The sequence below is a fragment of the Culicoides brevitarsis genome, chromosome 2 (genome assembly GCF_036172545.1).
Source record: "Culicoides brevitarsis isolate CSIRO-B50_1 chromosome 2, AGI_CSIRO_Cbre_v1, whole genome shotgun sequence".
Lineage (NCBI taxonomy): Eukaryota > Metazoa > Arthropoda > Insecta > Diptera > Ceratopogonidae > Culicoides > Culicoides brevitarsis.
Window position 1 is genome coordinate 42,534,752 of NC_087086.1, and position 12,531 is coordinate 42,547,282.

General features: G+C 32.8%; 4 protein-coding genes across 4 annotated transcripts in view; 2 read left to right on the top strand and 2 right to left on the bottom strand.

Annotated features, from left to right (window-relative positions):
- Position 1: 1 nt before the first annotated feature.
- Positions 2-1,871, bottom strand: LOC134830115 (uncharacterized). Its single transcript, XM_063843493.1, has 2 exons — positions 1,745-1,871; positions 2-1,691 (listed from the first exon to the last, which is right to left on the bottom strand). Exons 1-2 carry the CDS (start codon positions 1,852-1,854, stop codon positions 11-13), a joined length of 1,791 nt encoding a protein of 596 aa, XP_063699563.1. The 5' UTR covers positions 1,855-1,871; the 3' UTR covers positions 2-10.
- A 102-nt stretch (positions 1,872-1,973) lies between these two features.
- LOC134830490 (uncharacterized) lies at positions 1,974-4,362 on the top strand. The gene is made up of 2 exons (XM_063843993.1): positions 1,974-2,113; positions 2,177-4,362. Exons 1-2 carry the CDS (start codon positions 2,034-2,036, stop codon positions 3,669-3,671), a joined length of 1,575 nt encoding a protein of 524 aa, XP_063700063.1. The 5' UTR covers positions 1,974-2,033; the 3' UTR covers positions 3,672-4,362.
- A 1,765-nt stretch (positions 4,363-6,127) lies between these two features.
- Positions 6,128-12,531, bottom strand: part of LOC134831239 (fringe glycosyltransferase) — a 30,800-nt gene continuing 24,396 nt past the window's right edge. The window contains exons 5-8 of the mRNA XM_063844915.1: positions 9,327-9,465; positions 7,752-7,941; positions 7,584-7,678; positions 6,128-6,415 (exon numbers count right to left, since the gene is read on the bottom strand). Coding sequence (XP_063700985.1) covers positions 6,266-6,415; positions 7,584-7,678; positions 7,752-7,941; positions 9,327-9,465 — 574 coding nt within the window. The 3' untranslated portion in view covers positions 6,128-6,265. The remainder of the gene's footprint in view (positions 6,416-7,583; positions 7,679-7,751; positions 7,942-9,326; positions 9,466-12,531) is intronic.
- Positions 6,846-7,510, top strand: LOC134832457 (uncharacterized). Its single transcript, XM_063846477.1, has 3 exons — positions 6,846-7,055; positions 7,113-7,236; positions 7,293-7,510. Exons 1-3 carry the CDS (start codon positions 6,846-6,848, stop codon positions 7,508-7,510), a joined length of 552 nt encoding a protein of 183 aa, XP_063702547.1.

Below are 12,531 nucleotides of genomic sequence, written 5' to 3' on the forward strand. Positions count from 1 at the left end.
GTAACATTTATTACGAATCATCATCGAGAAATTCTTCTAAAAATTCACAATTTTTCTTTGGTACATCAATCGGTTGATCGATACTAAACTTTTGTATCATCTTATCTTCGGTTTTCATAGATTGTCGTTTAAAATGATACGCAATTTTAAGATTTGCTTCGCATGGAAAGCAGATTGTTTGTGACATTCCATCATCAGGAAAGATTTCAATGCCTGTTACATCTCTATAAACGTCGCCTAATGTAAGATGCTCTGAATCTTCGTTCTCGTCAGAAACAATGAAAGGAGAGGAGAATTTAGAGGAAAATGATATTTCGTTTTTTCCACAGGAACGACAATAGTTTATGTTTTTCGATGATGTTGAGTTTTCAGTACACAAAAACACTTGATGTACAGACGAAGGACTTTCTGATTGTTTCTCCTCATTACATTCGGTTTCGTGATCATTTTCAATGTTTCGTGGATCGAAGTTATGTGTCAACTTTAAGTGTCTGAGTAAATTCGTTGGGCTTGTACTTGTAGAGTAACCTTGTTTATGGCTTTTTATCATGCAAAATGTACAAAAAATTAATTTTTTCGATTCATCTGGAATTGGGATAAAATATTCTCGAGGTTTAAGTCCTTTTGTTTTGCATACATTTTGTGCGGTTTCAAGAGTTGTTTCAGAAATTGTTTGATCGGGTTTGAAAGTTTTCTTTTTCTCTTCGTAAGATAATGAATGACACTTTGAGAGATGTAATTTGAGATTCGTCTCTGATGTTGATTGCTTATAGCCTTGTTTGTGTTCCTTTACAAGACAAAAGCAACAGTATACGACATCCAAATCTTGCTCCAATTGAATAAAATACATTTTAGGTCTTGAAGGTTTTTGCTCGATGATTTCTTGTGCTCTTTTCAACACATCCGATGGAATGTCAACTTTTTCATGAAAATTTTCACTTGAATCTAAATATGGATCTATTTGATGACAAACAATAAGATGTCTTTTAAGAATCATTGAAGATGTGTTTTGGCTAAATTTGTGTGCTTCGCCTTCTCTTTCGCAAACTAAGCACCATGAATGATCAGAATGAAGTTTAAAATAACGTCTAATTGCAGATTCAGTTGTTATTCGCTTTGCTCGTTTTTTGTGTTCGATTTCTGAAATATCAACAATTTCTTCTTCATCATTATCGCTAAATAATAACGTGGGTGAATTCTGATCAGAAACATTGATTTTATGGGCAACAAACAAATGTCTTTTCAAAGAGGATGTTGAAGTATTCAAATTGTATCGTGTTTTCTTTTTGCTTTCCAAACATTTTCCGCAATAAACATAGTGATTATCGACAACATTTCCTTTTCGTGTAGGTTTACAAAAGTATTTCCAAACTTCTGAAACAGCAGGTTTTGATTTCTTCTGCGAATTGTTTTCTTCAGTCTTCTTGAATCCGTGTTTTGTCTCCAAATGCAATTTCAAATTCGATGAAGAAGTATGAGCGCTATATTTTGTGTTGATGTTTTCAGATTTGCACTTTTTACAAATTTGCTCTCCATTTTCGTTTCTTTCGAAATATCTCCAAATATTTTGACGTGTTGAAGTGTATTTCTTTTTTCGTTCGAATTTTTCCTCACATTGATTCTCGTCGAGGACAATTGCATGAAACTCCAATAAATGATGTCTCAACTCTTGAACGTTACTTTTACAAAATCTAAAAAAAACAAATTAGTTGATGTTTTCAAAGCTCTTAAAGTTCTTACTGACATTTTGTTAATTCCATGTGTGAAGCATTGAACGCAACAGATGAACGATTCGTTGATGGAAGTGCCTTCTTGAGTACTCAGGCTCTGAAAATAATCCAATAAATCCGGCATTCTTTTGTTTATTTTGATTTTTTGAATGTCAACATTGCCCATGTCACAATTGGGTCGTGAATAAATTTCCAATTGTGACATGGTATAATTATAGAACTTGTGCACATTTGCAAAAATTTCAAAGAAGTAAACAAATCCTGCGAATCCTCAAATAAACCTTAAAATCCTCATAAAATACTATGTCAGATAGAAAATTTCGGGAAAATAAAGAAAATATGAAAAGAAAGGCACGAACAAGAGTTGCTCCTTTCAGAAATCGGTAAGAGTCAATTGATAAAATATCGACATTCAATGTTCTCACATGGTTTTAATTTTTTCACAGAAATGAATTCATATCAACAATGGAGAAAGTCTACAGCGAAGATATAGAAGAACGAAAAGAAGGATTAGAAATGTTGCAAATTTGGAAGATTCGTCGAGGAGCGGAAACTTCTGCGAGTATTCTAAGCACAGCGGCAATTCTTGAAGTTCAATTACGCGACGAATCAGGAAGTGTTTCATCCCAATCGGATCTGCAATCGATGTATTCGGGGGCTTTTACACGTTTTCTTAACTATGTGTCGTCAATTGAGCAACGACAACGCAAACGAACAATGTATTCCATTGCAAATCAGTTAGGAATTGAATCATTTCTCGTGGATTTACGACATTTGTGTTCACATGGCAAAGATAGTCCTTCACTCGATGTGTTTCGACGATCAGCTGCTTATTGCATGAAATGGCTAAAAGACTTTTATTGGGAACGAGAGATGAAATTTATACAAGATGTTGATGTAACATCCGTAAAAGTTCACAATACTATTCGTTTTGAGCGTAATATACGGAGACTTTTGTTGATATATGATGCCGTTACTGAAGCTCTTCATAATAATTGCGAAACACACAAAGAATTGTACACAATCGTTACAGATGTTGAGCGAAGAGACGTCATGCGAGAATATATTGCACAACTGAACGAATCAAATGTTCAAAAAATCTTCAAGTGTGTCGTTTCAGATCTTTTTATGGCAGCAAAATCAAGAATAGTGAAAGAAAGTGCATACATTTTCAGTGAACAGCTATTACGTTGCCCGTATTTCATCAAAGCTGTATCCTCAAAAGATACTCGAAGATCTCCGTTGCTCAAATTACATGAAAAACTTTTTTTGGAAATGCAATTAACGGGAATCATATCAACATTTTTCTATAAATGCGTTTATGTCGGTGAAGATCCGCATGAAAATGAGGCTGTGAGATTAGCTGCAGTTTATTGGGCTGACAAGATCCTCGAAGGATTGGATTTACTGCAAAAAAGCACTATTAACATCCGTCTTGATCGATATAGCTCCAAACAAGATTTGCTTAAAGCTGACAATAAAGCGTATACGGAATTAGTCAAGTTTCATAAGGATAAAGGAATCGATGTAGAAAACACTTTGATATTGAAAAATTGGATGTTGAATCCCATAGAAATTACAATAGATGAAGAATTTCTTCAACGTCGCATCAAAAATCTTTATGAGGTAACAGGAAAGTTAGTTAAACGAATTATTCTGATGTTAGATCTTCAAGATGAAAAGTACAAAAAAATTATGGAGTTAATTTCCGTCGTCGAAATTAAAGGCAATAATAGTAAACACGACTTACAAACAGATAAAATTTATTCTGTGGAAAAGGATTTGTTACCATTAATTTCAAACGAAAACAAAAATCGTTTGGAACAGAAAAAATGTGTCGGGATTTTTAAAGAAGCAACAAGAGACATTGATTGGAAAGTTATTCCAATTGGCACGATTTTCGAAGGAACAAGTGTTACAAAAGAAAATTCTACTGAATAAAGTTATTCAAATTTGTAAATGTATTTGTTTCAATTTCCGAATGCACGAACGGTATCCTTCTTACCAACACGCACACAATGATTTTTCGGCTGAAAACTATGTTTGTATGTGAGCTAAGGCATTCAAAACACACAGAATGGCAGGAATAAGAGCGCATGTTAAATAAGAGTTCAATGTTTTGTTCGTTTCTGTATGATAGCATTGTTCTGTACAGTATATCCTTTTTAAGGAGAGAATATTCCTTCATCATAGCGGATGTTCACGTATGAGAGCGACGAAATAAAAATTGCATCCTTACGCAAAATATTTTCAGGAGAAAAATAAAACGAATTGTGCAAGCAACGCAGGATCTATTGAAAAATTTTGCCGTTTTTTTGTACTATTTTCGATGTGAAAGGGTTAAAAATTGATCAGAATAATCTTGAAAGCTCATAGGAATGCATAAATGGAAGGTGCCATAAAAGGGGTAACATGACACGAGCGCATTAAAATCTATGAATAAAATTATAATAAAATTGTTTGTTCGGGCCAGGATAACATAAGCACGATGGAGGATATGTGCGATACATATAGACAGATACACACATACAACAGCTGCTGCATTATTTATCCTTTTGGAGGAATTCGTATGAACAGGGATGAAAAACACTTTTACTTTTACTTAATGTTAAACTATTTTAAGACTTAATTTATCGATATAATGTTCAAAAAATTTTGAATTTTTTTTCAATTTTGGAGATAAAATCAATGAATTTGTGAAAAAAATAAGAAAATTCGGAAAATAATTATTTTATATCAAATGATATTTATTTATGTTGTTTAAATGACTTAATATTTTGAGTATTAAATTAATTATTTTTTCCTTTTAATTCATAGCCTTAAGTAAAAGTGAAGAGAATTGAATACGAACAGAGTTCAATTTTCACCCCTGTTGAACTATTATGAAGTGCGCATGTTCATTTTACATACCGGAAATAAAAATGCATTTGTTTATCAAGTTTCAACTCCATTTTCCTGTGATTTTCATGTTCTCTTGGTAAATGATAAGAAATTGAGTGATTTTGAAAAATTCTTTTCCTTTTCACGCATGCTTGTTCATATCCTTTTTGGATGTTGTTTGGAAAAATATGAACCAAAATAAAAAACATACACACAAACTATAGCTATAAGACACTGTGCGAACACATTAATTTACACACACATTTCACATCTTTCGCCTTATGTTAGGTTGGTGCTTTGACACGTCATATTTTTTGGCATTAGAAAAAATTAATTTATGGTTACAATCTATCTCTATTCTGCCAGAATGACTTTACACAATTGTGCGTATTATCTCTTACCTTCTTGTTGATATGTTTGGCATGACTTGACATAAATGAAAAAGATTGATTTAATTTTTATAAAACAATTTATTTTGATATCCTGCATTTTTTTTTATTAATTTTACAATAAATGTTTAATTTCCTTTTAAATATTTATATTTTAATATTAAACTTTTTTTTGCTTGTTTGATTTCTTTGTTTTAAATATTTTCTTTTTATATTTCTAATACAAGTGCAAAGTTGCGCCGTTATTATTTTTGATGATTTGTGCTCATGCTATTCTAAATTTTGTAAATTGCGAATAATTTATTATATTTATATTTCGTAATAAATGAGCAATTACTTTGTTTTTAGAGTTTTGGCGGAAGATTTTTTTTGTTTTCAATCATAACAAAATATTCAAAATAAAAATCGACTAGATCTTTGAGATAAAAAAAAAGAATGTTTCAACATAAATTTATATATTGCAAGACGGAGTAAGCTTATTTTATGCAACTTGTTGTAATTCAATAATTTATGTTTGTTTGTTTTTTATCATTTCTAATGATAGACTATATATTTGAGAAGTGAAAATATTTTGAAACTTTTTCTTTTAATATTTTTTTACAATATTTTATTTTTTTATATTTATGTTGTATGGTTGAAGCAAAGTTTGACATGTTCTCTGAACATAATTTAACAAGATTTTTAGTTTATATTCTCCAACAATTGGAGATTTTCTTTAATATTTATTATTATTTTTTATGTTTCATTATAATATTTTAGTTTAAATTAAATATTTGTTTTATTGCTATTTTTAAGGAAATTTCAAGGATTTTATACTAAATTTAGTTTAAAATTGATGACTTTATTACATTAACTAACTATATAGTAGAATGTTTATTAGAAAAAGTTGTAAAGTGATCAAGACACGAACGTTAGAACGAAAACAATGAAGAGTAAATTGAAAACATACTTAAAGTTTAATCATAAACTAAACTTATTATCACAGGCGATAATATACACAATGATCTTTCATGTTATTATTTTGTATCGAAATATGAACCTAACTAACTAATAACCTATTTACAATGTTTTTTTTTGTGTTTTAGAGAGGATCTCACTCGTTTTGAACGCATTTTCCTTTGTTTTATTTTGTTTTAATTATTATTTATAATAATGTTTAAAATGTTTTGTTTCGAATATTTTGTATATATTATGTGTATTTTTTCATTAATAAAAAGCTCTTATCATCAATTTGATGAAATATATTTATGTATTCTTGAATGTGCATCACCGTTTACGTTGAGGACAGAAACTTGTGTTCGGAAAGAGATGACAATGGAGTGAAAAGAATCGCTTTGGGTCTGTTTTTGTGTCGAATCCTCCGTCGAGTTTGACGACATTCCAATCGTTTTTCATCTTTGCATAACTAAAGGAGACCTGTAACGAAAAAAATAAGTCGTAGATTAATATATGAGTAAAAATAAATGAATGTCGAAAAGAACATAATTGAGTAACATGACCTCGAATTTTCGAAAATTGTGCAATATTCTGCTTTGTAAAAGTTACAACAATTTTTTTATTGTCCAGAAGCAAATTCAATATTTAATAAAGAATTGTTTCATTATCTAAAAAATGTTTGTTTTCCAAAGATCTTTTTTCATACAAAAAGGGGCATCTGGTTTTCTTTAGAACATATTATTTTGGCCTATATTGTGCGATCATCTCATGATGAGGAAGATGAGTAAAATAATATTTGCTACCGATTTAACACGATAAGTAAAGAAAAAAAAATCAGTTCTCTCCGAGACGTTAGACAGATCGTTTGATTATTAATTATTTTCCTTTAAAAATTTAGAATATTGATCGAATGCGCTCTTCACAATCGCTGAGAAGAAGTGATTCCTTTGATTTGGCACGCGAGCGTGGAATCCTCATACCAACAAGTCGATCAGGATCTTGCATGTCAGGACAATATAATACCGCAAATCGCGGAGTAACAACCATTAATATGGCTCAGAACGAAATAACAACTCGTAAAACTGCTGCTCCATTAGCGATTATCAAGTTTTTAGAACTCGTGAGTCATTCAAATTTTAATTCTTAAAAAATTATTTAAACGAGAGAATTTTTTTAGTGTTTGTCAGGCTGTTGCACTGTTCTTCATTACTACAGTTTTGACGATGGAGATTTAGTTACGGGATTTCTTGCGACAGGAACATTTTGTGGATTTGACACAATTCTTTTCGCAATAATGGCAGGTACGTTTTCCAAAATATCTCGTTTTCTGAAATTTTTATTACTTTGACTTATGTAGGTTATCTGATGAATTCGCACGTCAATCGTCGAATTGGAATTTTCTACAGTCTTTTGGGCGGGGCAATGTTTCTCGCATCTGGCGTTTTCATAATCGAAGCATGGGAACGTGCGTATCGCACACGCACAAGAGATCTTGCAATCACAAAAGGCTCCGTGGCGATCATTAATGGCATTATTTTCATCATGGACACGATTTTTGCATTTAGTTATAAGTGATGATGTCATGTTACTCGTTTTTTATTTTTGTTAAAATGACGTAAATTTTAGTAAGTAAGTTTTTTTTAATTACCTGATCTTGAAAAGTTTCTGGTCGAATAAATTCCATGGGCTCTAAATGCGAATGGAATGCATCAACAACTGTCAAGGGTCGTTTAAGTATACTTTCTGTAAAGATTTTGCATAAATGTAATAAATATATTGATTTTTCTTGTTTTTCTCATTGTCAAGGAAAACTTACCAATGATGAAACCCATTGTAACGTCGTCAGGAAACCGAATTTTATCGCCAATTTTAACGAAATTTCCATTGCCAGCTACAGGCATCATCTTTTTGCCCAACTTTCGACTTATACAGAATCCTGCTCCTCCAGTTGCAAACAAAAATTTAATTTTTTTATTGGTTTCTGATGGTGTCAGCGAAAATTTGTTCTATATAAAAAAGAAGAAATATGCATTAGTTTTTTCTCTTTTAAATACAGATAAAAATCTCCTTAAATATTTCACGACGTATCATACTGCACTTCATTAAAATATTCGGTTTCTTTTATTCAAATCGTTTGTGAACTACTTTTCTTGCTGTGTGTGCTGTTTCTCATAATTAAAAACCGACGACGCCTAATCAAATCTCCGCGGAGATATGTCAAAAGAGTGTTAGCAAAGTTATAAATGCGATCCATTTTATTATAAATTTTGAACTGTTTTGAATGAATCGTAATATGTAGAGTAAATTTTTTGATTTTTTTGTTACGTTAATTGCATACAGTATATATGACAGACAGAAAAAAAAATATGAGAGGACACACATTCGATAAATATCGGTTAAATGTATTCAGAATTGACTAATAAAAACAGCAGGGATGCCCATCCATTGGTACTTCTGTTTTTATTTGTCGTCTTCTTTTGATTTTTCTGTAAGATAATTTGATATTTTTTTTTCATTTTGATAATTTTATTAGACGTAGGCTTGAATATTGAAATATTTTATTATGAATGTGTTTTGATATTTGATCTTGTGTTGATCGAAAATGGAATCTCGTGCCAAGTGTCGTGCTTGTAGCAGTTGATTTCGAAGATGTGTGTATTAATAACCGATTAAAGTTAGATCAATTTTGTCATAAAAAATATAATTTATTACGAAAATTATTCAAAATGACTGAAAAATGCTTTTATAAGGTGTAAAGGTATATGGCGATAATGTGAATTGACTTGCCAACTATAAAGCAGTTTATTCACAGCTTGGCTCTGTATCATATATATCGCAAGAATAGAACATAAACATGAAGGTACATAAAAAAAAACAGAAAAATAGAGTAATCATACAGAGACAGACAATTGATTGTCTTGCTCAATTTTGTTATTTTCGACTGTTATTGATTAACTCGATTTATCATCTCTCTTGAATTTATTCTGTTTGTTGCTTTTCTCCTTTTTCGTGTAACGTTGTTCGATATCAACTCGAGTTTCTATTCTGACTTTTTCTACGCCCATAAATTATTTCGACTTACATGGCTCTATTTGAATATTTACATTCAACTCTATCTCTCGCAAGAATGGAATTGAAGAAGAACACACGTCACAAAAAAGAAATTCAGATAATTGGTCATTAATTCCAAACAATTTTTAAGAATATACTCTAAATCAAGTTCTAAATAAACAAAAGTAGGGATTTCTTTTGTTCAGTGAATTGAATGCGTTCAACACTTGTTCTTTCTTCTTTGTTTTGATCGCGAGTGCATTGATGTCTTGTTTAGACATTTTACGTTGTTCAATTTTGGAGATTACAAGTTCATTAAAAAGACATAAAAGGTACTTACATTATCTAAAAATATTTCTAACGGCGAAGATATACTTGGTTTGCCCAAATACCATTCTTGTGACGCACTGTATTCACTTAACATACTAACTAATCTTGGCACATTTACATAGTTATCGTCATCAAAATGACACCACCATCTGAAAAGAGAAGAAAAAAATTAAGTTGATTAGAATTTTCGTTTTGTGAAAAAAAATCGAGAAAAAATTATTACTATTAATGCTTTTTAGTTGGTTGTTGTTGCTGCGAACAGTCTTTATTGTTGTTATAGCTATTACAAGATAACGCTTGCTGTTTGCATCCTTGACACGTACAGATGCAACCGCAAGGCAATGTTCTGCCTTTACTCTGTTTTCGCGGTAACGATTTCGCTTTTTGCTCGTTTTCCAAATCGATGCAATAAGAGCATTCGGGCTCCGAGTTTTGTCGTATTGGATATTTGTCACGCGGAGTTTTTTCTCCCGAAAAATAACTGCCTATAGAACGTCCCGTTTTTGCGGGAGGAATTGGCTTATCCAAATTTTCGAGAGATTTTTTCCGAACTCTAATCGTATCTTCGTTATTGTAGTTTTTCCCGTAGAAACTTGGCGTGAATTCGATTTCGCTTTTTGACTTTTGCGAAAGTCTTCGATGTTTCGTCGGAGTTTTTTCTTTTTCACGTTCCTTGTTCGACTTAAGGCTTGCTGTTGAGGTTGAATGAGGACGACGAGGCGTCGTAGGTCTTGTTGGAAAATCATTTCCTGTGCGAGATTCGGGAGTTGTTTTTCCGCTTTGGGTTACGAGACAACACGTGAGACATTTTGAATCGGGACACAAATCACAAGCAGCATCTGCTGAAGCAGCTCTTAATCGTGCAGCGCGTTCTACTTTGTTTAAACGTTCCATTACCTTCGACATGTGTGTATCGAGCATTTGTTTGAGTTCGTCCCCTTGACACTTGTTTAGCATTTCTTCCATGTCTTTCATGGCTTTCAGTAAATCATGTTCAATTTGTTGAATGCGTGTGTTTACAATATCATTGCTGCTTTTATTCAATTCACCTTTCATGCGTTCACTCAAGTCTTGCATGAGAGTTGTTTGCAAATCCTTCATTAACGTGCCTTTGATCTTGTCTTCAATGCGTGACATCAATCGCCCGTCTTTGTCTCTCAGAATGCCTTCCATTAAGAGATCAACTTGTTCTTTGGCAATGAAACCGGGTGCAGAAGTCGTTCCGGGAGTTGCTTTTAACGACGATCCTCTACTCGATGGTTGACTTACGGATTCTTGTTCGTATCCAACGAATCGAGCAAGAGCTCTAACTTGACGTTCGACAGAATCAATTCGCGATTTGAGATCCTTAAATTTCGATAATTCAGATTCAACTAATTGCGGCAAAACATCTGCTATGGCAATATTAATATCGGAAACAGCTTCTTCTAATTTTCGGATATCATCGTGACGATCGTAAGATTTTGATCGTCGACAAGGTTCTTTTTCGCGTCGTCGACTGTCTCTTCCAACGCCCCAATTTGACATTTCTTGCAATTTGTGTTGTTCGACATGTTCAAGTGCTCGTATTTGCGCATCTGATAATGGTCGGGGAAGTTCAAAATCTAAACTTGTGTTGCCTCCTGTGCTTGAAGATGGCGCCATGGATGATTCTCCTGCGGATCGAGGACGTGTACTATCCTTTCGTCGAGCTCCTAATCGTTTTCCCTCATCATCTGCGAGATAATTGGTTGCTGTGTTATTTCTATCGCGATCTCGTCGTTCTTCTCTGCCGCCTCTACGTTCAGATTGAGCTTTCTTCGTGTCAATTACAAAGACATTTTTAACCGTATCGGATTTCTTTACAGGCACAATTTCTCGATCTGCACGATTCTTTATCTGATATTCCTTGACGACGAGTTGCGGCGTACGCTCGAGAAACGGCAAAAGTTCTTTCACTTGCTGACTTCCCGAACTCGAGGACAATTCAACACGATAATCTTCCATGCCAAGCTTCCGTACCATTACGTGCAACAAAGTATGTAAAAGGGTGCTATTGACATTTCCAACGCTCGGGACTCCGATCGACAAGTCTACGAGACGAGGTAAGTCGAGCACAACAACAGAATCCATCATCGCAGACACAAAAAATTCTCTTCACGTATTTTGTATTCAAATATTGTTATATATTTGTCGTTCGTATATGTTACGTGCAAAGTTAGAACACACCCAGAAAGAAAGGAAAATTAAATGTTCCTATTTTCTTGAGGGTTTTTCGCTTTCCCGTGGAATTTTTGAGCATATAAAAGTTTGTGAGTTAATAACATTTGATGAAAAATCACTTGAATTATCGAGATATAAACGTTTTGTTGATGATATTTTCTTATTTTATTTTTTAGCTTTTGTCGTCGTCTCGTTGCGTTTCGTGTGTTACAAAATACAAATAGACACAATACAACAAATACGGAGCAGGAAGAAGACTACAACATGGATAAAACACACAAATATTGTATTTATTTATTTTAGAGAAAAAAGAACTTTTATTATTATGATGATTATATTATTTATGAAGTGCTATATTTGTGTTATTTGACACGCGATGCGAGTAAAAGGCTGACGACTGACTAACATAATGTAAAGCATACTGCGAACAAATAGGACTTACTGCTAGATTTCTTCTTTTTCCCTTCTATCGATAGGATAGTACGTGACACAGTGCAGAAAACTCTGATTTGTATGCAGAAAATGAATTTTTGCGCGCTGTACGAAACGCGATCATGCGCAGATGGAAACTTACCTAACGAGAAGGAGAAACAAAACGAGAGAGCCTAAAATGTTGTTATTGATGTTTTTGTTTATGTAATTCAGACGTCATCCTCAACTTCAAAGAAGAATGGCAAAACTTCTAAGAGACGTCACTTCTCCCGATTTTTCCATCAAATAAATTGTGTTTCATTCATATAAATTGAAGTAGAAAAGTGTTACATAAACATTGTTGCAGTTTTGTACGCAGCAAAATTCTGCATTAGTCGCATGCAATTACTCTCCTTTAATAAATGCATGTATGGAATGTACATATTGGTTTGTGCAAACGAGTACATTGCAATCATTTATTTTAATTTCTAATCAAAACTAAATTGAAAATAGAATGTTTGTGAGTGTAGTTGGGGTCGGAAAATGCTTTTTTGCTTGAAATGTAATTTTTTCAATATTGATTTTCCTTTAAATATAGAACA